The 25,913-nt window shown below is 41.7% G+C and overlaps 1 protein-coding gene across 2 annotated transcripts; it reads left to right on the forward strand.

Annotated features, from left to right (window-relative positions):
* The first annotated feature begins 53 nt into the window (after positions 1–53).
* IRAK2 (interleukin 1 receptor associated kinase 2) lies at positions 54–22,717 on the forward strand. Of its 2 annotated transcripts, none has more exons than XM_074879243.1 (13): positions 54–4,725; positions 6,636–6,815; positions 12,697–12,867; positions 13,569–13,675; positions 15,084–15,278; positions 15,737–15,801; positions 16,235–16,349; positions 16,656–16,765; positions 17,136–17,331; positions 18,047–18,109; positions 19,162–19,362; positions 19,528–20,044; positions 20,424–22,717. In XM_074879243.1, exons 1-13 carry the CDS (start codon positions 4,539–4,541, stop codon positions 20,540–20,542), a joined length of 2,226 nt encoding a protein of 741 aa, XP_074735344.1. In that variant the 5' UTR covers positions 54–4,538; the 3' UTR covers positions 20,543–22,717. The 2 variants fall into 2 exon arrangements, with proteins under 2 accessions (XP_074735344.1, XP_074735345.1); XM_074879244.1 differs by having other exon boundaries at positions 54–389.
* The last annotated feature ends 3,196 nt before the right edge of the window (positions 22,718–25,913 follow it).

Genomic DNA, 25,913 nt, shown 5'->3' on the forward strand with positions numbered 1-25,913 from the left:
TGGATCAGTAACAAATACTTTGGGATTGAGTTTACAAACCGTTCAGCCCCCTGTTGCTGCCGGACCTTGTCGTGGCTGACACTAAACTGCAGTCGCAGCTTCGGCAGTGTCTGTCCGTGAACAATTTCTGCTCTTGCTGCCTTTTTCAGGTCTCTTTCAGAGGAAAGTGAGCCCGTGCAGGCCTCGGGAGCAGACATCAGAAGTCCCCCAGCTCCCAGGGAGCCCTTCGGCTAGAGGGTGCTGCGCTGTGCTCTGCAGGTGTGGTCCTGCAGTACCTTGGAGGAGTTTCCCTCCTGCTGCCCCTGCAGTGCTGCACGTGATGATTAACCTGGCAGTGCTGCCAGCCACTTGCAGAAAACTGGCCTGCTTCACCCTGGAGTTTTAATGTAGTAGGTATTAGGTCTTAGGTTTAACAGATCAGTACATACCACACATGTTCTGAGTATTTCTTATTTATGTGGGGTCTACGATCTCTTCTGTTGCTTATTAGAATACTTCACGTTTATTCCATGAGTCTGTGACTTCTTTCAGTGTACAGCCAGCTGGTGATACTTCCCTAGTAGTGTTTATCACTGCTAATGGAGCAGATTCCTTGGATTCCTGCATGTTAGCAGACAGAAAAGCATACTTATGTATCTGTAACTTGCCAGAACCAAACAGGAAAACTACCTCAAGATCTCATTGCTCACAGGAGTATCCTGTCTTTGCTTAGTTTCTAGTTACACCTACTGAATTCCACTTCAACTTAAACCCTTGGCTAAAGAGCAGCTCCTGATAGGCAACAATTAGTTGTGGATGCTTTGTGTCATTTACTGTGGTTCACCCTCATCAATTTGTGTTTTAAAAGTGAAACTTACTTAATTCTTTGGAAGAGTCTGTGCATTTACCCACGGAATTCCCAGCAGAAGGTGACGTTTCCCTGACCTTGAGGTACGCGAGTCCTAGGACAGGAATCTTACAAACCCTGCTTCAGTTCTGTGGCACTTCTCTTCAGCACAGATGCTGCCCTGCACAGCAGACCAGCTGCTCTCCATCCCGTCCCGAGGTGGCAAACACCTCATTTGCAGAACAGAGACCAGGCAGGGACTTCTAGATTTCACATGAGGCAGCTGTCTCTACATTAGGCACTGTAGCATCTGATTTTTGGTACCAAAGTACATTATTTGGATCTGGCTTCACAACTTAATAACATCATTCTGCCAACAATAGCTGACTACTCGTTGCATAGCCACTAAGAGTAGGAAGTACCTTATTCTTAAAATAATGATTGCCTCTTGCATAATGTATAGCAAGAGGCAATCCATGCTTGAAATCTAATACTTTCCCTAGACAAGATAACAGAGGAAATTCTACTTCCATTTTGCAGATGAAATCAAGTTTTCCAAAGTTATGCAAAAAGTCTGGTAGAGGAAGGGACACTACCACTACAAAGTCTGATGCAGAACCCGGTTCATGCAGCTGCCTCCCCTATTCCTCCCACAGCTGTTTTCTTGCAGTGTGGATACGTTTCTTGTGATGTGAATTCTGTAACTACTTCGCTAATTTTAGCTCTCACATACCACCTAAGTGTTGATTTTCCTGTTGACAAATAATGAAATACCTTTTTTTCCATGTGTCAGGTTAAAAAACTTCGCAACTTACTCTCTAAGATGAGAAGCACTTTAAAACATCTCTCACAGATAGCTGACAAGGGTTTGTTTTTACAGCCCACTGAGTCACACTGATACTACATTTGATTGTCTTGCCACAGTCTGACAGTACTGTTGCAGGTCTTGCTGGTCTTGTCTTTTTAACCTGGTCTTTTTAACCTGCTTTGCCCTTTTAACCACCATGGCAGTGACTGTAAGCGTGCTAAGTAACACCCGTGTTTAGCTGAGCTAGTCATAAGAGCCCCATTATCAAATGCTCGCAAGACCCGACCATGGGCTAGTTTAGTAATAACATCAGCTCAGCTGTGTGTCTTAGTTTTTTTACTTAGAGGCATTCTAGCATAAAACCAATTTGATTACATATTGTTTGTCATTGGAATGCAATAGCTCATAATACTTCTGATATAATTTGGGTTTCATTCTGCAGCCAAACCCATGACTTGAATATTTATTCAAAGTGCAAGGCACTGACAGATGTGAATAAGTAATTGACATAAAAGCCTATTCAATTAGAATTGTTAAAGCAGGTGCATAAATGCTGTACTAGCAAGTTTTGGTCATTAAAGAACTCCTATTGATAAAAAAAGTAAACAACAAAACCAAATGTTATAGACAGGTAAACTTCTGGAGAAATGCTCAATATATGCAAGAAAGTATAATTCTCTTCTGGAGTGCTCCTTTGGGTCAGAATAAAAAAAAAAAAAAGAGAGAAAGTCTTAGAGCTGGCTCTAAGACATGAACATTGGAAAATGGAGCCTCCTACCAGTTACTCAGCTCGGTTAGTAATGAGTGAGCGTTGTCATTTACTTGTGACAACTACATTAAAGTTGTGGGTAGTTTTCAGCCGGAGTCACAGCAGGAAGTTGAGCGAGAGGTTGGGACTGGGCTGAAAGTTCCAGCTCGACACAACAGCTGAGTGCGGGGCAGTGGCAGTGTGCTGCTGCAGGAAGTGGCCAGTCACAGCTGAAGGTGAAAAACTCCAGAGAAATAACCAGTTATTCTGACATTTGGTTGGTGTCCAAGGGCTCAAGGAGGACACACAGCAGTACAGAGTCCTGCCTAATAGCTCATCATTTGGAAATGAAGGCAGAACAGCAGGAATAGGTTGTCTGAAAAAGTGAATTGCAGTTCCCTTGTAAAACCTTTTATTACATACCATTTTTAGGGCAAAGCTGAACCCATACACAGTTAGATGCATTCTTTCCCCTTGTTTTCTCATGAGGCAAACAGTCCAAAAGGTGTCACAGTTTCTTCCCAGTACCCAAGGGAAAGAAGTGTCCTTTCCTCCTGCTTTTACCCAATTCTTTGCAACACAGATTTCAATCTCATCTTACGTGACTTTCAGAGATGCTCTGATCATCTTCCCATGACAAAGAATTTAGGTATGTGCCAGAGGGACAGTAAACAGGGAAAAGGGAGGGGAAAGAAACCATAAATGTAACTATTATTGTTGAAATAGTACTACCGCTAAAACAGATAGGTCCCAAGGCAATCTATGAATTGTAATATTTTAAATAATAACACACTGTGGATATTTTTCTGTCTTTTGATCTTATAGCTACATTAATATCACATTTTTCAGCTTTTCCTTGCCACAGTGGGTTTAAGAAAGTCATTGTTACTTTAACGGTACTTGAAAGGCTCATGATTTTTGAGGCAAGAAATACAGAAAACTGCCAAAGTTTGAAAGTTTGATACTGAAAACAAGAGTTATCTGTACAGTAAAATATATGCAGATTATAAAGAACTAGTAAATTAAAAGCTCTCAAAATTTACAGTACTGTTTCCAATTAATACAAAAGACCTAGGGCTGAATATGAACAAAAAGAACAGAAAGAGGAAAGGGTTACAATTACGTATTGCAAACTGTCCCGCTGTGGCAGAGGTACAGCTGTAAGGCTCTCCGAGTGGATCAGTTTGCCAGAAGTATTTGTAGCATGTACACTGGCAAATTAATTAATTATAAATTTTTATCAAAAGCATGTTAAGTACAAAAAAAAGAGAAAAACTAAACATTTAGAAAAATTGTTGACTTTAAGAACGTATTTTAAACCTAATCCTTGACTAGCGAGACCTGGCCGTATCACCGCTTCTGATGTTTTTTCCTTCTCCCTGCATCTGCTACCGCACTACATATTGTAGTAAGTGAAATCCTGTGTGCTGCAACGATTGTAAAATCCTGGCAGCAGGGTCACTGCTTGGTATTCGCTGGCTGTGCTTTTTACTGCCCTCTCTGTTGGTGTGTTTCTTCCTTAGATCTTGCGAGATCTTTGAAACTTTCTCAATCCCCACTTGTACAGTGCCCAGTGCAGCAGGGAGCAGGGCTGGTGCAGCTCTTAGGGGCGCCTATGCTTAAATATACCCATAGGGGCGAACAAACCGCTAGCCGCCTGCCCTGGAGAGGTGGCCAAAGCCTGGGCTGCGCAGGCCAGTGGCTCTGCTGGGCACAGCTCCTGACCTGCACGCGTCCGTCTGCCAGCAGCAGTTGCAAAGCCTGTCGGCAATACCAGCTGTGCGTAACACGCAGGAAGGCATCGTTCGCCTCCATCGCATGAAACTTGTAATTTGGCAACCAGGCTGGGGCAATAAGCGCTCATGGAAAGGAAAATCTGATTTGCATGTGGGGCCGGGGCCTGACGTCAGCAGGAAGCAGTGGAGTGTGGTCTAACCCTGCCAAGAAACGCTCGCCTGTGTCACTCGGCTCTTCCCCCAGCAAAGAGCAAGTCGGGCTGGGGGGGGCAGGCTGTCGAGGCCAGCCCCTTTGAGAAGAGGAAGCTTTTTGGAGAAAATCAACCCTCAGCAACAGGCAGAGTAGGCAGAGGCTGGTGAGCGCCACTGCCTGCTTTTGTGGTCGCTGGCCGCAGTGTGCACCATGCATAGCCACTGCTGATGGCCGCGCTGGGGACGAAGGGCTCCCTGGAGAGGGACTGTAAAGCAATGACCCTGCAGCAGCCACCCCCGGCCCTGAGAGGGGGCTCCCCCCCGGCTCTGTACATCCACAGCATGCCTGCCTGGGTGCTGGAGGATTTCTGCCAGAAGATGGACTGCCTGAGTGACTACGACTGGATGCGATTCGGTGAGAGAGGGCCGCCGCGGCAGGGACACCCGGAGCGGTGGCGCGGTCGGGACGTGGGGTGGAAGGGCTCGAGGTACACGGCCACCCCACGCAGGGCCTCTGGCCGAGTCGCTCGCCAGTGCTCCGAAGAGCATATCCTGTAGAGAGGGAATTCCCATGCACCAGTCTGTTTTCGGGATCAAGTGAAATCTCTGATTAATAGGTGGAATTCCAGACTTCCGCGTTCCCTTGGCAGCCAGGCTCCCTCCCCTCGCTCTCCGTTATCTTTCACACTCCCCTCTCTGTTCGCACTTTATCTTCTGCTACGCACTCGCCTGTTTTCACAGCATCCATCATATGTGCTTAGATGTTCTATTTTTTTTTCTTTCTTCCTTCTCTTCACATATATTTCTTCATACTTAACTGCCCCTATTTTTCTCAGACCTGGCCGTGTCCAGTTAGTAAGTACAGAAAACGTAGTCCCTGAGTTTTTTATTCTTTTTTCTGTATGCCAGTCCAAACAATTCTAACCTGAATCTTTTCTTAGCTGGTCTATCTTCCTTTTTTTAACATGATTTAATTTCGCTCAACTAACTCTGCCTGCTGAGTAAACTCTTACGTGGTTAAACTTGCTGACTTAGGGTGGGACTCATCTCCGCTATCTTCAGCTGCATAAAACTGTGTCTAACGTCCTTCTAAAGCCAGACAGGGTGTGAGCTCGGGAAGCTTTGCTCACACACGCACACCCCCCAGCCCGAGAGCCCCTCTCCTTCCGGCTAAGCCAGCAGCACCGCGGCTGCTGTAAGGCTCTCCGAGTAGATCATTTTGCCAGAAGTATTTTTAGTATGTACACTGACAAATTAATTAATTATAAATTTTTATCAAAAGCATGTTAAGTACAAAAAAAGGGAAAAACTAAAAGTTTAGAAAAATTGTTGACTTTAAGGACTTCAAGGACATAATTGTTGACTTTAAGGATTTCAGTGGGTACCTCCACCAGCCCCTCAAGACCACAAATGAGCACAGCTGAATTTACACAGAATCCCAGGCTGGGGTGACGAGGTAACCGTGTGTCACAAACCGCTGTTGCAGCACAGCTTGTCCTGGCTTCCCTCCCGTGAGTCCACACCCCGAGGAGCCGGGGCTGCCACCTCCCGTCCCACAGAGCGCAGCAGGCCGAGGGCTGCCCCGGGCAGGTGCTGCAGGGTGGGAAAGCTGTGACATGCCCCCATCCCAAACGCGGGGCAGTGTTGGACACATGGGTTGTTGTAGGGTTCTCGCCCCTCGCCCTCCTCCAGCCCTGAGGCTGTGGCCGGGTGCGTCGGGTTTAGCGGGTGGTGGATTATGTGCTGGTGAGCCAGCCCAGAGGGGCAGAGGGGTGACCAGCGTGCGTGCGCATTCGGGAGTCAGGACAGATGATGTAGGGTCAGCTGTGGCACAGCATCTCCTGCTCTCAGACATGGCTGCTCTTCACCAACAGGTTTATCTGGCTGTAAGTAACACCCAGATGATTCAGGTACTATTTGGCTTACTGTAATACTGGTATTTAGTGATGTAGACAGGAGTGCAGTCTCACCACTGACTTCTGTTACCTATTTCGGGAGAATCACACCAGGAATTTAATCTGAACTTACTTTGGCACAAAGTATTAAGGTGAAGGAAGATTATGGGGAAGATACGCTGAAAAGTGTGACTGGGTTCTCTTTTTGGGCCTCTGATATAACAAGATTTTTTCCAGAATAGTCAAAGGAATAAAAGGAATACCGTACTTTAGGAACTGAATTTTCTTCATGTCCACATAGTTAATCTATTGTGATCCTTCCTTTAAAATTGTGCAAATGAAAAAGCGTGTCTCACACCTTAGCTTTCCCTGCTTGAGCTCGCTTGTTTTTTCTAATTTTTAAACAGAAATATCCATTGTCTCCCACCAGCCTCCTACGTGATAACTGATCAAACAGAGCTACGGAAGATCAAGTGCATGGAGAAGACGGGGATCAGCATAACAAGAGAGCTCATGTGGTGGTGGGGCGTGCGGCTGGCAACAGTGCAGCAGCTCCTGGACCTGCTGCATGGACTGCAGCTCTACCGAGCGGCTCAGGTCATTCTGGACTGTGAGTAACTGCCCCTTCCTCCCGCGGGGCGTCTGTGCTGCTTCTTAGAGCACCCAGACCCAATCCAGTGAACCTGTCTTGCTAGCCAAAGAAACTTTTTGCTGGGAGTCTCATGCTCAAACTGTAAAATTTCTCCACTGATTCTGATTTTCTACTCTCTCAAATAAAATTTGTGTTGGGAAAGGAAGAGGTGACATAGAGGAGGAATCACTGGTCCCTCTAGTTCATCATCCCACCTCTGTAGTGGCCACCTTAGATGCTCTGAGAGGTGCCAAAGAGACTGGCTGTGCTCTGAACCAGGGCTGGTACTTTCATGCATCAGGCAGGGTTTCAAAACAGAGCTTAATTATGAATGTTTTAATTTTTCATACATTCTTGTTTCTCCATGAAATTTTGTACTTATACTCTAATTGTCAAAAAAACCTCAGAGTAGAAAAACATATAATCAGTTTTGCCTATGCAGCCTGCTTTCCTGCACCATAAGAAAAAGGTTATGAAAATGAGAAATGGTTTATGCACTACCTACATTACCATTTCTTTATCACACTTCGTATTTCCTCTATTCCTATCATATGTTCTCCTGTAGTCTTTTGTAAGTCTTTGCATGTAGTTCTCACGTATCTCCAGTTTGCTCTATTTCAGACTTATCTTTTTGGAGGTAGGATGATTAGTGTTTGAACTCAGTGTGCCTAGTTAAGGTAAACCACTGCCTTACAGAAATCACAACACTTGTAAATATAATTTTCCTTTCCACTTTTCTCCATTGAAAATTAAATGTTTCAATTGCAGCTGTCCATTTTTGTAAGCCACATTGTACCTTATTCTGGTTCTACCACCAAATCTCTTGAACCCGAGACAACACACTGTCTTTCTGAGTTGCCCCAAAAAGTGGAGTGGACCACATTCCCCTTTTCACACATATTCCTACCCAAAATCTACTTTCTGGAAATGAGAGGTTTGAGTGAATTTTGCCAGTTCTCCATAGAGAATTACTAGGAAGAAACATTACAGATTTTTGCTACGTGGCCAAAAATGCTTAGAGAAGTACTATCCAGGGGCATATGGGAAACACTCAGAGCTCATGAGGGCGTACGCTTCCACAGGTGGAAGATGTGCGGGAGCACCATCTGCTCTTCACATCCCTTGAGAAGGAAACTGTCAGCGGCAGGGGTGGGTTTGAGTTCCACCCAGCGGCTGTTGCGACAGAGCAGCCTGCCTCCACAGCCAGAGGTGGCATCCACTGCCCAGCAGCAGTTCTCATGGAAAGTCCAGCCATGCATCAAGGGGTTCTTGCCACTTTGTGTAGCACTGCTGTTCTTCAGCAGTTCCCTGGCACTGGTGTGACCTTTAACCTTTATTTTGGTATGGCAGAAAAAAATCTTTAACAATAGTATTCTAAATTCTATTCTCTCTTTTTAAAAAAAAAAGAAATATTAAGTACTACAGCACAAGCAACCTTGGAGCAAATTCTGTCTTGGTACATCAAACACAATCACCACAGACCCTAATGAGAGCGTTGCTCGGCTAGTATAACTGATTTTGGCATCACTCACGTGCAGCCTTTTGATTCAGCAGATCCACTTTCTGACTGAATTCAGTCGCAGCATTCCACTTAGGAGACCAGAACGATTCTTACTCCTCATTCCTCAGCAAAGCAAACAAAGCTACAGGAAAGCAAACTCAAACCTGTTTTAATTTGTATATCGGTAATCCAGTTGTTAATTTAGTCACAGTGACTGTGACTTTGAGGGTCCAGTCTGAGTGGACAGGATTGAAAACAAAACTCTTGGTTTATTTTTATTTTTTAAAATCTCTACATTGAGTAAGTCTGATCTAGATATCAGCAATGCAGTAAGCCTGGCTCCCTGGTAACTGTATTTTTATGATACTCTGGAGTAGAGGGTGACTTCCATGACGGGATGACACTTTTGCTCTGTGCCTGTTCAGTATTTTAACACAGTTGGTTCCTACTCCATAAAGAGAGTTTCTGGGTGCTCTTACATAACACAGTATAACCTACCACACCTTAAACTCTAATTAGTTACAGTCCTTGCCTTCTTTCCCTGTCAGAGCGCGTTCTGGGGCCTGCCTTTGTTTATGGCTGCCTTATTTGGGCGTATTCCTTTACAGAGTTCATTGACATTTCTGTAATCCTGCTCTATACATTGTGATTTAATAAAAATACCCCTGCATTCTCCTTCTGAGAAACATAAAAACTGAAATTGAAAAATTTGAAAGATAACAGCAGCAACAATTTTCAACATAATTTTTATCTGTCATGGAAAACGTTGGTTTTGTTCAGTTAGGTATGAGGCCTTTTCCTTCTCATGAGGGTTAATTTTGCCATTTTTGCAAAAGCTGAGTTCACAGACCTGAAAAGAATTACTTGTTGTAACAACCGAGATGCTGCTGCTTTTACCCCAAGGTAGAGGGGTTTCTCTTTTCTTACAGTCCTTTAAAACAAGACCATGAGCAGATTTCAAACTGAGATTAGTTCAGCACATTGCAGTGGTGAATTGCTCCAAGACAAACTTCATGTTTCAGAGAGCTGCCCAGAGGATCTCTGATCATTAGAGCTGGTCCTGTGTGCAAAGGCCAGAATACAGGACTGGATCAAATCCTGAGAGGCAGTGTTTTAAAGCCCCTGACAAGATTGCTTACACAAGGACCAAGTGAGATTTCTCTCTCCGATACGTACAATGCAAAGAATCAGGCTTCCAAGCCAGGAGCAGCTTCCAGCAACATTGCCATTAAAAGTAAAGATAAGACACAGACAAAAATAATCATCATCACTGCACAGAAACATTCATTATCCTTCTGTTTGTCTGACTGGTTTGCTTTTAAGCGGTATGTAAATACCACTGTAGCTTGTGCAATACACACTTGACTGCAGCCTCTGGTACAACTGGGGATTACCTGCTTTGTCTTGTTGTGCTTCAGTGATTTACCTTTTTTGGTTTTTTTGAGCTTTCTCAGAAACATTTCTGAGACTTTTTGAACTTCACTTGCCACAAGCTGCAAGAACTGAGGGTTTTCCCCCTGTTAAAAATGAAACCAAATCAACTTCCTCCAGGCTGCAGTACAAGGTGATTTCTAAGGAAAAGCTTGGTTTCTAAAAATTGTAGTTGGCCGATGCAAATATACAGGAGTCTTTATAATGATTTCTGTGGGCTAGATAGTAAATTGGCAAAGTGAATATTAAGAGATCATGGTAAGAACATACTCAGTTCAGCTCATTAAGACACAGAACTGATGTAACAGATCTAACATACCTTTGTTTCTCTGATTTCCTGTGTGACAGTGGTGAGCTACAATCTTGGGCTGTTCTGTGAAGGGCTTCATAAGGAGTTAGAAGTGATTTTGGTTCTGACTCTGAACTCTGTAAAGTGGTATGAAGGCTAGATAAAGAGGGCTTAAAAAAGATGGAAGAGACAAATCCTGTGGGATGATCAATTATCAGTTATGTTTCTGGATGATCAATATTCTTTTTTGTCCAGATCAATTCAAAGGCAATAAATTGCAAAACTACAATTAAATGATCATTTTAAAAAACCTCTTATAGTTGTCTTTTATATTGAAGTCCATAGCAAAACTTCCTATTCATTTAAGTGGCAGAAAGTCTGGATTATTTTGTTGCTCTGCCATGTGGAAGTGGTTAATTTTTTCTGGAATAAACCCAATATGTGCATTCCACTGTGTGCTCAGTCATAAGCAGAAGTGATTTCTAACAGGATATTTTTAGGTTTAGATTCTTTACCCTCTATTTCTGCTTTTTTATCTATATCTGAATATGCTTAATCAGGGGATTCCTCTTGGGCAGATATGGAGAATACATTGCTTATTCTGTTGGGCACTTTAGAAAGCTAAGTGGTCCTTACATCACTGTAATTCTATTCATTCTGACTTAAAGCAATCAGACACAACACACAGGCAGATGTTTTGCTGGCGGATTACTTCCAGGAGAATTCTACCTCCCTTTAACAATTTCTTCTCTACTCTAGTCCCACTTCTGAATGTCCATAATAATAATTTTTTTCTTATGCCAGTTCTTTTGCTTCAGTTGTGACTTGCCTGATGTGCAGGAAGTTGCAAAACTCATGAAAAACCCTGAAAAATAAGTTGAAAGAGGGAAGTGAATCTAATTTTAGAGACTTCTAGGTTAAAGTACAGGAGGGAAAAGCCAACAACTGCAACATACAGGGACTGTCAGTTTTGACTAAAGGCCTGCAGGCTGTTCAATAGCTAATTTCAAAAACCCGTAAATCTGAGGATTTCGTAGCATTCTGACACAGTAATAAAGAACCATACCTGATTTTTCCGAGTTTTAATTTTAAGACCTAGTTTCATTCAAACCTGCATTCATAGGTGACATTGAAGAAAGTGGATACACACCCCAGAGGTCAAAGGAAAAAACTTGCCTGACGTGAACATGCCCACTCTACCATTACTGCTTTTCATAAACTCCTACTCTTCAGGACGCTTAGTACGCTGAAACTGTCCCCGCTTGTCTTTTCTTACACAGTTCTACTGAATCTTGGTTTATTACAGGTAGCACAGATTATAAATGGAACACACCGCTTCCTGCTTGTGTCAGATGCTCCCCTGCTTGCTTGTACAAAACAAACACAAAGCTATTATCTGATTTCAGATGCAAACAGAGGCCTGTGGCTTTTGATCCCAAGATCACCACCATGCTTAAGATACAAAACTGATAAAACCATGACAAAACCCCCTTATATTAATACTTGTGCTTATTTTCTTTTATATAAAAACAAAACATTAACTGTGATTTTTAAGAAAATGCTAAATGTGTTGCTGCTAAAAGGTGCCAGGTAGAAACAAAAGTTTAGAACTACAACCAGGAAAATGTTGTTATCAGGCAATAGGAAGTCCTTACATCACCCCTAGTGCACACAGGGCATTTCCAATCTCCTTTTCAACCTTAATTTTAAACGTATTCATGGATAAGAATTCAGCTGCTTCTTCAGCCTTTGACAGGAGATTTATAACAGTATCTTGAAATTTTTTATGTTATGTTTTCCCCATCCTAACTGTAGCCTAATCTAATTTTAATAACTCCCTCTAAGATGTACACATTTTTCAAGTCCCTCTATGCTAAAAGCATCTTTGTACTTCTTTTAACCAGACTTCAAGTTGCTTTTCAGGCATGATTCTGAGATCTTGCCAAGCTGTATAAAATACAGGATCTTTTAGAGCTGTAGTGAATCAAGAATTCGGCCTTTAATTTTTCCTTATATATCAGTAAGTCTTGACCTTTGACCATTTTTGTGTTTTCCCTAGATCGTTTCCAGTTTGTTTCTTTCTGTTCATAAGCAGTAGTATGATTCTTTATTGCAAATAATTCTATATAAGAAAGTGTTTTCTGGGAATGGGCATGGTCATTACACTAAAACCACACAATTGAAAATAGTCCTAAAATATTTAACTGTCTAAAACCAATACAATTCTGTCAAACTTCCTGTCAGTCCCGTGACAATTAAGAAAGAACTAGATGCCTTCTTTAGGCTGGGAGATATTTGTGATTTGAGATCATTGCCTGAAGGATGCTACATAGAAAATGACAAAGTAAATATACTATTATGGCTAATTTTGTACTGTAAGAGACTATCTTTTGCGTAGTCATCACTGGTATTAGTTTGAAGCTATCACTTCTTATTAATTTTCAGTAGTAGATGTCATGAAGATGATTTGAATTTAAATACCAATAGTATTTCAGTAATTTAACAATAAATTGCTTGAATGCTCATTTTAATATTCATGTTAATTTACTGTTTTCCTGACTAGGATTATTTTCTGATAACTGATTAGAGTCGGACTCTATTTTCCCTGGTAATCTTCTTTTCTTTGTTCTCTTTTGAAGGGACATCAGCCTCTAATATTACCAACTCTGAAAAAGAAGAGCTGGTAGAGCCACCTAAACAGGAGAACGTATCTTTAGCTCCCACAGAAAACAAAAAGAGAGAGAGAGAAAAGGAGATAAGTCTGTTGCCATCACCGGACTCTTCACATCTGGGAGTACCACCAGCAGGCAGTAAGTAAAGCAATAGATTCTGAATTTGGTCTAATGTTGAAATGACCATACAGACAAGACTGCTTCCCATGCGCTCTCAGTACAGTGTAATGGATATATTCTTCTTTAAAATGGGCACATCTGAATATTTGCCTTTCTCCTAGCGCTGTTGTCTCCTGAGCTGTTTATTCCTAACTTTAGCAACAGCCTCCTGTTCCTCCTTCCTACAGCTCTCTTGGCCTTGAGAGATACTGGCTATGTCATCCTGTGGGATCTCCAGACGCTTCCCAGGGCTCTGTGGACACCCCGGTCCCATCCTGACTCCATACTCAGACTAGATCAGTGCATACATTTCCTGCCCCTTGTCCCTCTCTCCATGCACAATAAATCTGGGCCGGAGGAGAGCCATGCACATCCCCCTCTGCCTGGGGAAGGGAGGGAGCAGCACCACAGGACACACTGAGGAGAGCTCTGGCCGATGGTATGGACATAGGGAGCTCTATGTCCCCGCGCCAGGACCAGAGAGACCTGCGTAGTCATCTTGCAAAGAGCAGCCAGGAAAATAGCTCACTATCTTCATAGAGTATTCCACATCTTGAGAGCTTGTCACAGGTTATCCCTGGTTAGGAAATTCAACAAAATACCCAGACCTTCATAATTAGTCCCAGGCTGTGGTATTATAAATATAAGGTGTATTTTCAATGCTGTTATTTCAATTTCAGGTGCTGTTTCAGAAGGAGCCTTGTATTCACTGCCTTCTCCACCACCTCCCCCTAGAGACCTTTTGAAATCCTTACAGTCAAATCCTCCTGTCTCATCAAGTGTGAAGGTAAATCCCTTTAGTACTCATTGATTATAACAATGAAAATCATCTTTATGACATTCTGTGGTTTTTCAATTAAAGTTTATCCCTCTACTTGTATAAAATACAGATCTAGTGAAAAAATTTGGACTGAATATAATACTAATGCTTTGGTTAGATTACTCACAGTTTACATCACAGTTTACATCACTTTTTTTGCCAGCAAAGGACCAGTGAGGGAAAAAATTAACAATATTGCATACTGCATAGCTCAGCATGGGTAACATCCCCACAAATAGCAAATATAATTTTGAAGGAATTTCCAGTATAGATTTTACAGAGGAGTTAACATTTCTAGTGTGAACATAGGACAGTGCAATATATACCACTGGCCAGTCAGTATGGCGTACTTGTTTTAGTTTAATTTTATATTTAAAATGTGGTTTCAGCTCAAAACTGGGCTAGTATCAAATTTAAGTCAGGTTGCCCAGAGCCTTGTGTAGCTGACAATTGAAAATCTCCAGGGATGGAGGTTCCATCACCTCTCTGAGCCCCCATTCCAGTGCTTAACCATCTCACTGTGAAAAGTTTTTCTCATGTTCCTAATGATTTCAGCACCCAGTCTCCAGTTCCTTCCTCCCTGTAGCTGTCTTGTCTTTAAGACAGTCTAGCTAGACCTGTCCTGTGGGTTCCCAGGCTGTTTGCCAGATCAGTGGGCACACTCTGATCCCATCATGGTTCTGTCTTGGCCTGTTTTCTTTGGCTTATTTTGTTCGAGTTTTTTAAAAGAAGATTGTGTTTCAAGAGAACCAGTGAGAAGATTGCTACAAAGAATGCAGCAGTTTCAGAGTTTCTTGAGAGGGAGTTAATGTTTTGTTTTCTCAAGTCTGGAGCACATTAAGGTTGTGAAAGCTGCGTGATTAGGCTACAGTGGAACTGTAATAACACTTGGCATTAGGACTTGCCACACTGGAAGCAACAAATTATTGTGCAGCTGAGGCCTGGTGCTTCAGAAGTAGCTGTGAAGTTCCTACCAGAACATAAATACATTATGAGGAACCCTGCTTTCTCATCTAACTGTTTCTTAATATATGCCCCAGGCATAAAGATTAATATTTTTTGTAACTTAAACTAACATCACTTCAGATAAATATATGGACTTTTAAACAAAACTGTTTTCTGGGAAAGGTGGAAATGCAAATTGGTAACTGTTTTCAAGTCGTTTCTACTATGCAAAATTTTTACATCAGCAAAGCACATCAAGACAGGTGTTACAAAGGGAAACCCTAATGAGGGATTGCACAGTGCCTTTCACGGTTTCTTTCAATAGTCACAGTGATTGCTTAAATCATGGGGAAAAAAATATGATAACTGAAAGAAGGAAAAAGCGTATGAATTTTCATGAGATAAACTTGTTTCTTCTAAAAATGTCCAGCCTTGCAGCTCTTCTACTCCTCAGCAGGAGACAATGACTGACCTCCCCAGCGGGAGCCTTTTGTGGACCCAGAGGGAAGTTACCAATGCCACGAACGGTTTCAGTGACAAGAGCAGAATTTGTGAAGGTATTTTTGCGGATGTCTACAAAGGTCAGAGAAACAACATAGTGTATGTCATCAAAAGACTGAAAGAGGCAAGTACTCCGCCTTTTCTTTTCCTTCGAAGGGGGAATGTTATTAGTATCTCTAGAACATTAGCAGTTCTTGTTTAATATTGTATGGGCAAGGAAACAGAATGACTACACGTGAGGAGAGGTAAAAAGGAAATAATGTAAAGTAAGTAAATCTAGATTCAGCAAACACATATGAGAGAGACTGTCCTCAGGTGAGTGGTTTCATTAACACTCTCCATGGGAGTAGCCTGCAGCCTAGCTACCTGCATTGATGACTGGATCAGAGGTGTCTTTACACTGTTTTTTGTTCTAGTTCCCAATTAATTGCTGCCTTTGACACAAAGTTGCCATCAGTGATACTTGCCTGTTTTCTAAAGTAAAGATACTTACCTATTGGCATCTAGAGAATAAAAGATCTGTACAAATGCAACACCTTAATAATTACTACTGACGTTCTATTGCATGTTTTCATCTTTCAGATGGAATGCACAAACCCAAATTCCACCCAAAGATTCTTTCACACAGAAGTACAGATTTGCTTTCGGTAAGCGGTTGGCTTTCAAACGCAGTCTGTGCGCATCCTGCACGTGGCCCGTTGCCTGTGTGTTTAGTTTGAGACTGATGTGTCCATCTCCCAGGCACTGTGCCGTTCTGGGGACAGTGGGTTTAGGCACAGCCTGTGCGGGAGCCCTGGGGAGCAGCGTGCTGGCGACTGCTGGCGACGCTGCGAGTCCCTGCTGAGCAAACCTGGAGCTCTGTATCCCTCCTTGCTGCTTCACACCAGGCTGCGCTCTAAGTCTCTCCTTGCTGCTAGGTCAGGCAGCCTTCTGCCGTTCCGCTCAGGGCCATTCCATGCTTCCAGCTGCAGGACACAATTCCCAGTTGCCTTCAATTTAGGAATTTATTTCAGTTCAGGAATGTGTTTTTCTGGGTTGCTCTTATTTCATTTGCAAATCATTGCTGATCTGTGCCTGCAGGTGTTGTCATGTCAACATTTTGCAGCTGCTGGGTTTCTCAGTAGAAACTGGAATGCACTGTCTGATATATCCATACCTGCCTAATGGATCACTACAAAACAAACTTCAGTGTCAAGTAAGCAAATAATCTGCGTCTGTTATCTGATCTGTGATTACAAGTCCTGTCCTGTTATTGTATAAAAAGCAGTCGCATTGCTTTGAATTCTGAGAAACAGGCAAAAAAAAAAGTGCCCAAATATCTTGACTGCAAGTACTGCGGATGCGGTAGTACTGGAAGGCTGCAGCTCTTCTCCAGTTTTTCTACTGCAAAGCAGATCAGGTCAACAGGAAGTTTCTGCTGTGCAGCCTTTAGATTTTTAAAGTAATAAAGAATCTGCATTGCATGGTGGAAAACACCATTTTTTTCCTCACTTCCTTGCAGGATGATCCTGCTCCACTGACCTGGGAGATGCGAATTAGCATTTCTATAGGACTCATCCGAGCTGTAGAGTATTTACATAATTTTGGAATTCTTCACGGGAATATCAAAAGGTGAGGGGTTTGGCATATCAGCACTTCCTTGGTCACCAGTTAATTCCAGGATTTCTTTAACAATAACAGCCGAAAGCTTATGAAATTTTGAAAACCATTTGCAGTATCTTTCTGCTGTCTCTTGTTCTGTAGGATGTTTACCATTTTATGTTTAATCCATCTCTCTTTTCTAAATGATGGCAGTATATTCTTTTGAAGTAATTTTTGGAGTGATTTTTCTTCCCCCTCCCCCTTTCTACCATTCTTTATCCTTTCATTCATACACAGCAGGCCAAATGCTGGAAACTTTAAAAGTGTAAAACTGTAATTCATCACCACAAGTTAAAGTAATTACTTGATCAATATTGTTATTTGTCTGTCTTTATCACAGCTCAAATGTCTTGTTGGATGAAAACTTTACACCAAAGCTTGGACATTCAGGTCTGCGATTATATTCTGTTGATAAAAAATCAGAATATGCTATGATGAAAACCAAAGTCCTACAAGCTTCTCTTACTTATCTGCCGGAGGATTTTATCAGACATGGGCAGTTAACAGAAAAAGTTGATATATTCAGCTGTGGTGTGGTACGTTGCCTTTTTCCCATGTTCTGTTGCATTCTTTGGTGCTTCTAGACAGGAAATTGCATATAAGAGCACGTGCCTCATAGAGTGGTTTTGCCCGCAATTTCATATCATAGTTGCTGACTATATAGTGTGTTGAAATCCTGGTTTTAATTATGTTCGCACTCCAAATATACTTCAGTTGGTGGGAAAGTGAGGTGAATCTTTTGAACAACAGAAACAATATTGTTTCTTATGGCAAAAAAATTATTACTGCTGATCATTAAAAAAAAAAAAAAGAATAGCAGAAAGACTACAGTTAGGTTCTCAAAGTTCTTGCAGATTTGCCCCATGAACTGCTACAAACATTACCTGTTAATTTGGAATTTCAACTAAACCAACTGATAGTCTGTGATGTCACCTGTCTCCAGGTGTTTCCATTTAAATAGGAAGTCACTCTGTTCAGTGGGATTTCTTATCTAGATTTAGAATTACTTTCTTCTCATCCTTTGTTTCAACAATATTTATTGTATCTAACTATAAAATTTGGACTTGGCTCTGGAGGTAGATCTAAATTGTCATGAAGATTGCCCAGATCTGGCATTGTTAAGCCATCTGAAGTAAAAACCTAATTTCAAAGTGCCCTGGCAGTTTAATATTTCTTTAGTTACAAAACTTAATTTTTAAAAATAGAATTAATGCTGAACACATTGTTTTATCTTTCAAATATACTTTCTAGGTCTTAGCAGAGATACTGACAGGGATTAAGGCACTGGATGAAGGAAGACACCCTATTTATCTGGTAAGAAAAAGCAGGAATAATGAATACCAACACCAGTGAATGGGGTTACTATCATAAGATGACTTTTCATTTTATATAAATAGTTTGTTATTTGCAGTCTACTGTACACACCCTGAAGAAGGGGTGTTTGGAAGCCATATCCTGGTTCCATTACCACCAGTAGCCTACCTGCCTTTAGACAGAAGCAGAATATACATTCCCATTTCACATACCACACTCAGGAGTGCTGGCCCAATTGTATTAGGAGATACTCCAGAATAATTGGTGTTTAAATACACGCTGATTTAAAAGAGAAGGCTTTGTGCTGAAATGCTGCTTACATGGTTTTTATGTGCCAGAAAGAGGTGTTATGAGCCAAACTGAATGGGGAAACCTGGGTAGGCGGTGACTGCAGCTGCTCATCATCATGTTTATCAGGCATTTATGTATTGCACTGGTGTCTGGAATTTATATCCTGGCCAATTTGCCCGAGCTGTGATTAGAACTACACAAACGACTTTCACAAGCAACCAGAACTGGCCAGGCTCATTAACACCATCTCCATGAAAACAGACTCCACCTGTATTCCTTCTATGGGATATGCCCCTGATTTGCCACCTTGTTAAAGCCTTTGAAGGGAAAGTGGTAGTATTCCTACTTACTATTTCCAAGCAATTCAGCAATGTTCAAAAGGGTTCAGAAAATAAAGGATTGTAGGTTTCTGATTTCTTTAACAAATGTTTGAAAAGTCCTGTGCAAGAATGCTGCTGTGTACGGTGTTGATTGGTTTTCATTCCTATAAACGGGCCTAAACGTAGAAGAGCTGGGTCTGCTTTAGTGAATTTGGCATTAGACACATGCAGAGAAAACCTTTGGCCTTTTCTCTCCTGTGAAAACAAACATTTCTGTCACTTGCATGAATGGAGATTCTTAAAGGTTTTCGGTCTGTAAAACAGCCGTTAAGGAGCAATAATAACAAATCTATGACAAGACTCCTATTCTCAGTGATTCAGATAGAAATAAATGTTTGTGTTAATTTTGCCTTCACTAACATATCTTTTTCCTTTGAACAGAAAGAGATGATTTCTGATGAAATACAAATAGCAAAAGAAAGTTCACACTCCAAAGTAAAAAACTTTGAAAAGCTAGCTGCCAAGGAAATATGCCGTAAATATCTAGACAGGAAAGCAGGACACTTGCCAGAAGAGGTTGCTGTTGATTTTGCCTCAGCCATCTGCCTTTGTCTGAGAAAGAAGAATTCTAACATAGCAGAGGTAATATTTTAAATACATGACCAACATTTTAGTCTTCTTGACAGCAAGGTCTAAAGCTACAACATTCATGCCTTACTTATTTTTTTGAGTGTTGACATAGGAGAATATGTGTAAGCAGGGGTATGGGAATTATTCTGCATTCACAGATTTTGTTGTTAAAAACAGGTGCTTGAAATTATGGAAATGGTTGAAAAAAAATTAAGAGAGCATTACATCTGTGGAGGCAGCACTTCTGGATTCTCCATGAACACTCCAGAAGAAACTGATGATGAGACCACTAGTCTCAGCGTGGACGTGCCTTCTGCGGGGGAGACGAAGGAGGCCAGCGCACAGCCAGCGGTCCTGACGGGTGCCAGCCCACACACACCTTTAACGGGAGCTGCCTCGCCTGACATCTACTGCGGACACATGTCGAGGGTCCCTTGCGAATCAGATGAATCCAGTAGTTTTATATGGAATCCTTCAGAAAAATCTGCAGATGAGCTATCTAGCAACAGCTGTAACAATTCAGAAAACATGGCAGCCTCTGATTACAGCATCAAGCAGGAAAAACCTGCAAATGGACTCCAGGAAAGAAACGCAGCGTGCACCAAAAGTGATGGCGACTTGGAAACAGCATCTACTGCACAGAGCACCTTTCAGCAAAAAAATGCAGACCTTGACTCTCCATGTTCTTCACAAGGTAAATCTACATAAATCTGAGGGGTGCATGCCGAACGTGCAAACGCACATGATCTTCAAGCTGTTTTGGCAAAACTGCCCATGCTCCTGCTATGATAACCAAAGTCCTTGTAAAAGTGCTCTAGTGTTCTGATAGTAGGGACAAATTACTCTCTTCTCCAGAATTGCTTAGGTTCTTCTTCCTACTTCTAAACACAATTCAATCAATCTTTTCCCCTTGGTTATGATTCTACTAATAAATCTACAAAATGTTCTCTGGTTTTCTATCAGATTTTTTCCTAAGACAGTTTTGGGGTTTTTTTAAATTTAAAATTATCATTTATTCCTTAGACAATAGATGCATTTTTTTTCTCAGTATTTGGGCTTTTTTTGTTTTGCAGCGTTAGCCAGAGAGACATCTTGGAAAATAAAGATAAATGATCAAAAAAAGAAGCTCATGGAAAAAATTTTGCTGTATGAAGAAGACAAGTTAAACAGTTCTGAACTCTTTGAATCATAAATTGGAGGGCTTTACTAGCAGTGGCCAGCTCAGAAGAAATAAGGACCGTCTCTTCATTAAAGATGGTAAAAGTGTACCTTTCATGAAAGGTTAAGTAGCAGATTTGGATCAGAAACATTAGTCCTGACTGAAGAAAACAAAAGTGATTGCCCTGAGAAGAAACAGAGGATATCTTTTCTAAAGCAGATGAAAGCAGAATGCTGCTCTGTAGACAGAAATGCCTTCCTCCTTTTCATCTGCAATGTGAAAAGATATGGCAAACACAGACAACTGCCAGAATAATTTATGATCCTTTTGCAGTGTATTTCAGAAAGCATCTACATATAATGTATGTCTTATTAAAAAACACAGTTACAGGACAAGCACTGATCAGCAACTAGTTAGCAATACCCTTTATTGTTATCCCCCCGTGCACAAGCAGGCAGCAACCTTCAGAGAGATTGGAGTAGGTTTCAGTTTTCAAATGAATCTCTCCTATTCCATATAATCTTAGTCCACGTTCTCAAAAACACTGCATTACCACAGAGGGGAATTTTTATGCAAGTTCTCAGATATATTGTACATGACTCAATCTCAATTTGAACTGCACTGAGCAGAGTCGTCAGTAAAGAATTTAAGCCGTGTTAGTGTACTCTATGAGCTGCTCTACTACATAAATACAGAGGACACCATTTGAAGTCTGACCTTTAAGCTTCACTTCAGGAGCTCTGAGACAGTGTTTAATACTTCATAAGAGTATTTTGGGAAATTATTTTTTTCTTAGTGTCCTTTACATGTTGTTAAGGTTTCTCATTGTGTTTCACATGGTAACTGTTGTATATTTTGGATTAGGGACAAGATTTTAATTTAATATATCTTTTAATTTTGTTAAGGTGACTTGAAATTTGATTTGTTATATTTATTTAGCAATGGGTTAAAGAATCAGTGAAAGATGAGCTAGTAAGTGGACCTGTTGATGGTGCCACACACTCGCCACATGTTCTCAGAGAAGAATCGTTTTGTGTCTCTTGGCTTACCCAGTGTTAGCAGCCTTGGGGTCAGCCTCGGTGATCACACTTAAACGAAAACCAGTAGGAACTTGTGTGCTGTCATATTTATTATCAAGTGAAAGCACCCTTAAGAAAGTGCCACTTTTATTGTTATGACTATTTATTATTTGTAATAGTGTTAGCATATTCCACTCTTGGGGAGTCTGAGGAAATACAGGTTTATTGTAAACAAAAAGAACTATTGGAACATGCAGATCAGCTTGTGGACAGGTGACTGCTGCCTCCTTAGCACAGGTAATAGGGCCTGACAAATGGCTAAAATTCACAATGGAGTTCAGGGAATACTTTTAAAAAATATTAATTTATATGTAATTCTTTTCATTGGAATTGTATAATAATATAGTTTTTCTATCTTTACACAAAGGTCTCCGAGTAAGGCCTCACATCTTCTATATTTGTACAGTACCTAGTTCATTGTAGGTACTATTACAAGCAAGTAGAAGTATTTTAACTAAAGACCTGAGTATTAGAATCATCTACACATTCATCAAATTGATTTCTACACTAAAACCTGGTGAAATTCCTTAATTATAAGTGCCTTGGATACTGTCTGTATATCTGCCGGTGTCAGGTTTTTTTATTTTATCAGAATCAAACCAAAAAAAGCATTGGTACTGACACTGAATATGTTCAGATTGGTCAATAATTGCTTAATTCTACATAAGATTTAATTGAGATACTTTATGGTGCTGAAAATTTAATATTTGTTGTTTTTCATGGATATATTTTTGGAGGTCCATGGCAAATACTTGGGTCTCCCCCAGGAAGAAATGCACATAGACACACCCCAGAGCTGAATGGAAAACCTAAGTTTTTTAAATTGAGAAACGTAATGTAGACACAGTTCTGTTTCACAAAAATGCTTTAAAGGTTTTGTTTTCCTGAAGTCAAAATGAAATTGTTACTCTTTGCCATGTTTCATGTTAGTTTCAAAATATTCTGAGGTGATATACATGGTCTTGTAGAGTTACGTGAGTATATAATGTAACTTATGTGATACTGTGTAGTCTTACAATACTCGGGTACATAACTTGACTAGTCAGTACAATGTATGTTTTAATCTCAATTTGGCAATTTATACATTACTATTTACTAATACATTTGTGAATAAAAAAACTGAAAAAAATCCTTTCTTTATAGCCTGCTTTTTCATGATTTATGGCACAGAAAAATGTGTCTAAATCACCCTATCCAGGTAAATTTGTGTTTATAGGGAAGCAGCTCAAGGTCTCTTTGCACGCACCTAATCATTAGTAATTATCAGTACAAACATGTTTATTCAGTATTCATTCACTGTTAAATAGCTGATTTTTTTCCTTTGAGGTGTCCCTAGAGAATTTCACTCTAAAATCAATAATTACAAGGATTACTGAGATACAACTGACTTTTATTGTTGTTTAGATGCACAATCTATAGTATCCTTTATCCTTAAAATATAGTAGCTTTGTCAAAAATGAAGGACAGCTCTGCTTTTTTTTATCCATGAACTCTAGAATAAGGGCACAGAATATAATTTTTCTTTTTAAATATAGTTGTTATAGAACTGTGCAAGTAACACTAATTTGGAGATTAGCACCTCTCAAAGGTGCTGTTAAAACCTGGAGGCTGAACACCATCTTATATTGTTGATTAATAGTAAGAATTATCAATTCATTGACACATTCTATTTTTTCTTGTATGTTTAATTTTAATAATGCAAATAAATACAAACATGGAAGCATCACGTCTAGTAGCAAAACCAGGAAGGCATTTCAGTGTAGAGTGTGGAGAAAGCTGCATTGCTGTTTTCCAGGTTACTAATTGCTAGGTTACAAACTAGCAAATTTTTCTGTAACCATTGACTGTATCTTATGTATCCTTTGAACTAGAACAGTTTTTTATTTAAAAATGAAATGTCCATGCTGTGAAATACACAGCTTCCAACACCTGGTAAGGTTTGTGGGGTTTTCCAGGCGACAGTAAAATAGATGCATTTCCTAACGTTTGATGAATTGTATTTCTTGGTGCTATTTCTTAGACAGTTGCTGCTGTTTGTTAAAGTAAATGGTAAATGTCCCTAAACTGAAAGACTGGACTACACCTTCAAGCATTCCAGTAAAGAGAGTGTACAAGGACAATCCAACGATCCATGACATCAATCTATACACATTATTATTACGTAAAATCTTTTTGTGTTTACAACTTGAACCTGCAGTTGAAAGAATCAAATAAGTATTTCGATATGATTGCTACAGGAGAAAATTATCACTCAGAGAAAACAACTACAGTATTTTCTGTGCAATGCTGTTGACTCTTTAGAAAACCTTAAGGTATTCGTAGTGGTTTTCTTATGTATTCACCCAGGAGTAAGTAACCCTAGTCCCCAGCTGGGTGAGAGGCTCATCAGACAGGGAGAAAGGAGCTGCTGAGCCCCACAGAAAAATCGGTGTTTGCATTTGTGGGAGGGTGCGTTTGACAGGCTGGGAAAGGAGAAAAGCAAGTAGAAGACAAAACGGCATGGCTGCGTGCCTAAGTGCGTAATAACAGTTCTCAGTGATGACATGCTCATGGCCATACACCACCCTGCACACAATCGAACGTGTTATTTTGAATTTTGTGTGCTGTTCTGCACAACGCCCTTGCCCAAACCGCTGTCCTTCAGCTGTAGTAACTCATACAGTACAGCCCATGTGGCTTTTGCAGCATTCCCAAGTGATACATTTTTCTCTCTCGCGTTAAGTCCTTTAATTACTAAAGCCTGTCCGGCTGAGAGAAGGCGTGCTACAAAAGCCCTCAGGAGAGCCCAGGTCCCTTCCCAAGCACCTCCTCTGCGTTTCCCGCCCCGCGGCAGAGGCTGAAGGCCGCGCCCTCACAGCTGCGGGCCCAGCCCAAAGCCCGCGGCCCACCCCCACCGTGCTTCTGCCCGTCCCATTACCACTGACCCTTTCCGGCGCAGCCGCCTGAGCGCGGCGCACAGGGCTCGGCCGGGGACTGGCAGGGCTGAGAGGAGCGAACGGCGGGCGCCCTTCCCGGGGTGCCCGGCACAGCCAATCGACGCCAGCGGCGGCTGGGGAACGCCCAATCGGCGCCAGGACTGGCCCCAAGGTCCCGCCTTTAGGGGCGGGGCACCCTTCCCGCCTTTCCCGGGGTGCCCGGCACAGCCAATCGGCGCCAGGGGCTGCTGAGGGCCGCCCAATCGACGCCAGGGCTGTCCCCAAGGTCCCGCCTTCGGGGGCGGGGCTATCTCCTGAGGGGCAGCCTCCTCGCTCGGCCTTGAGGTGCCGCGGACCGGGCTTGGTCCCGACCCCCTGGTCGGGCCCCCAGTGTGAGGGGTGCAGGGGCACGGCGGGGCGCAGGGCTCCCCGCCCAAGCCTCGCCAGCTGCCCGGGGGGCACTCCTGGGTCCCTGGGGTTGCGCAGCGAGTCAGTGGGGCGGGAGACCCAGCCTCGCAGCAGGGGCTGCGTGCCGCGGCGCGATGGGTGTGTGTCCCTGCGCGCCTCTGGGGGAGGGGTGGCTGATCTGAAGGGCCTCTTCCAGGAGCAAAGTTAGGATTTCAGGATGAGAGAGCGAGCTGCTTTAAAAAGCAAATGGTCTTCCCGGCTGGAAGAACCAGAGTGTAGGAGGTGAGTGCAGGAGTGCTGGGATGAGGTGACAAAGGTTTATCCTATAGCAACATGCTGTTTATTGGTGTGTTTTAATTTAGCGATCTGAAGTGAGACATCTGTACAAAGCAAATGAAAGTTGTTTGCATCCTGTTTCACAAGGAAACTTTAAATGTGTGGCTGTTATGTTCCTAGCACTTCTTATAGAGTACTGGCAAGTGTTGGTTTTAAAAATAACTTGCAAAGTATAGGAATGGATTCATGTTCTTCTTTATTCCCTTATGATGGATAAAGTTGTTCCTGTAAGAGCAGAAAAAGGAATCTGACCCTGCTGCATTCTCCCTGGGAATTGCTAAGACCAAAGAATGACCCATAGTCAGACTTCGCTTGCCTGACATACTCATGTCAATAGCCAACAATACTAATACTTTAAATTTTTGTTGGTGACTTAAGGTTTTTGCTAAACCCTATCAATTAATGGTTATCTGTGTCTAAATGCACGAAGATTTAGTCATAGTCTTCAAATATATGTATGTATGCAAGTATGTAGTGTCATTGTTTGCCATCATTCAGTACTGCAAAACTTTTATCGTTGCTACCTTGTAGTCTTGAGTTCTGTTACTGAAAACAAGTCTGTAGGTAAGCACGTGTAAATGAAAATTTCAGGTTTCTGTCATAATTTCCTTTTTTACCAGTTAATAACTCTTGGAGAGCAATCTGATGTCATTTGTTCCCTTCAAA

Source organism: Strix uralensis, chromosome 10, assembly GCF_047716275.1.
Source record: "Strix uralensis isolate ZFMK-TIS-50842 chromosome 10, bStrUra1, whole genome shotgun sequence".
NCBI lineage: Eukaryota > Metazoa > Chordata > Aves > Strigiformes > Strigidae > Strix > Strix uralensis.

Bases quoted from the DNA above. Each gene is read 5' to 3' on its own strand.
- IRAK2 (XM_074879243.1), top strand. From the start codon at position 4,539: ATGGCCGCGCTGGGGACGAAGGGCTCCCTGGAGAGGGACTGTAAAGCA. The intron at 4,726-6,635 runs GTGAGAGAGGGC...GTCTCCCACCAG, and splicing joins CTACGACTGGATGCGATTCG to CCTCCTACGTGATAACTGAT. The intron at 20,045-20,423 runs GTAAATCTACAT...TTTGTTTTGCAG, and splicing joins CTCTCCATGTTCTTCACAAG to CGTTAGCCAGAGAGACATCT.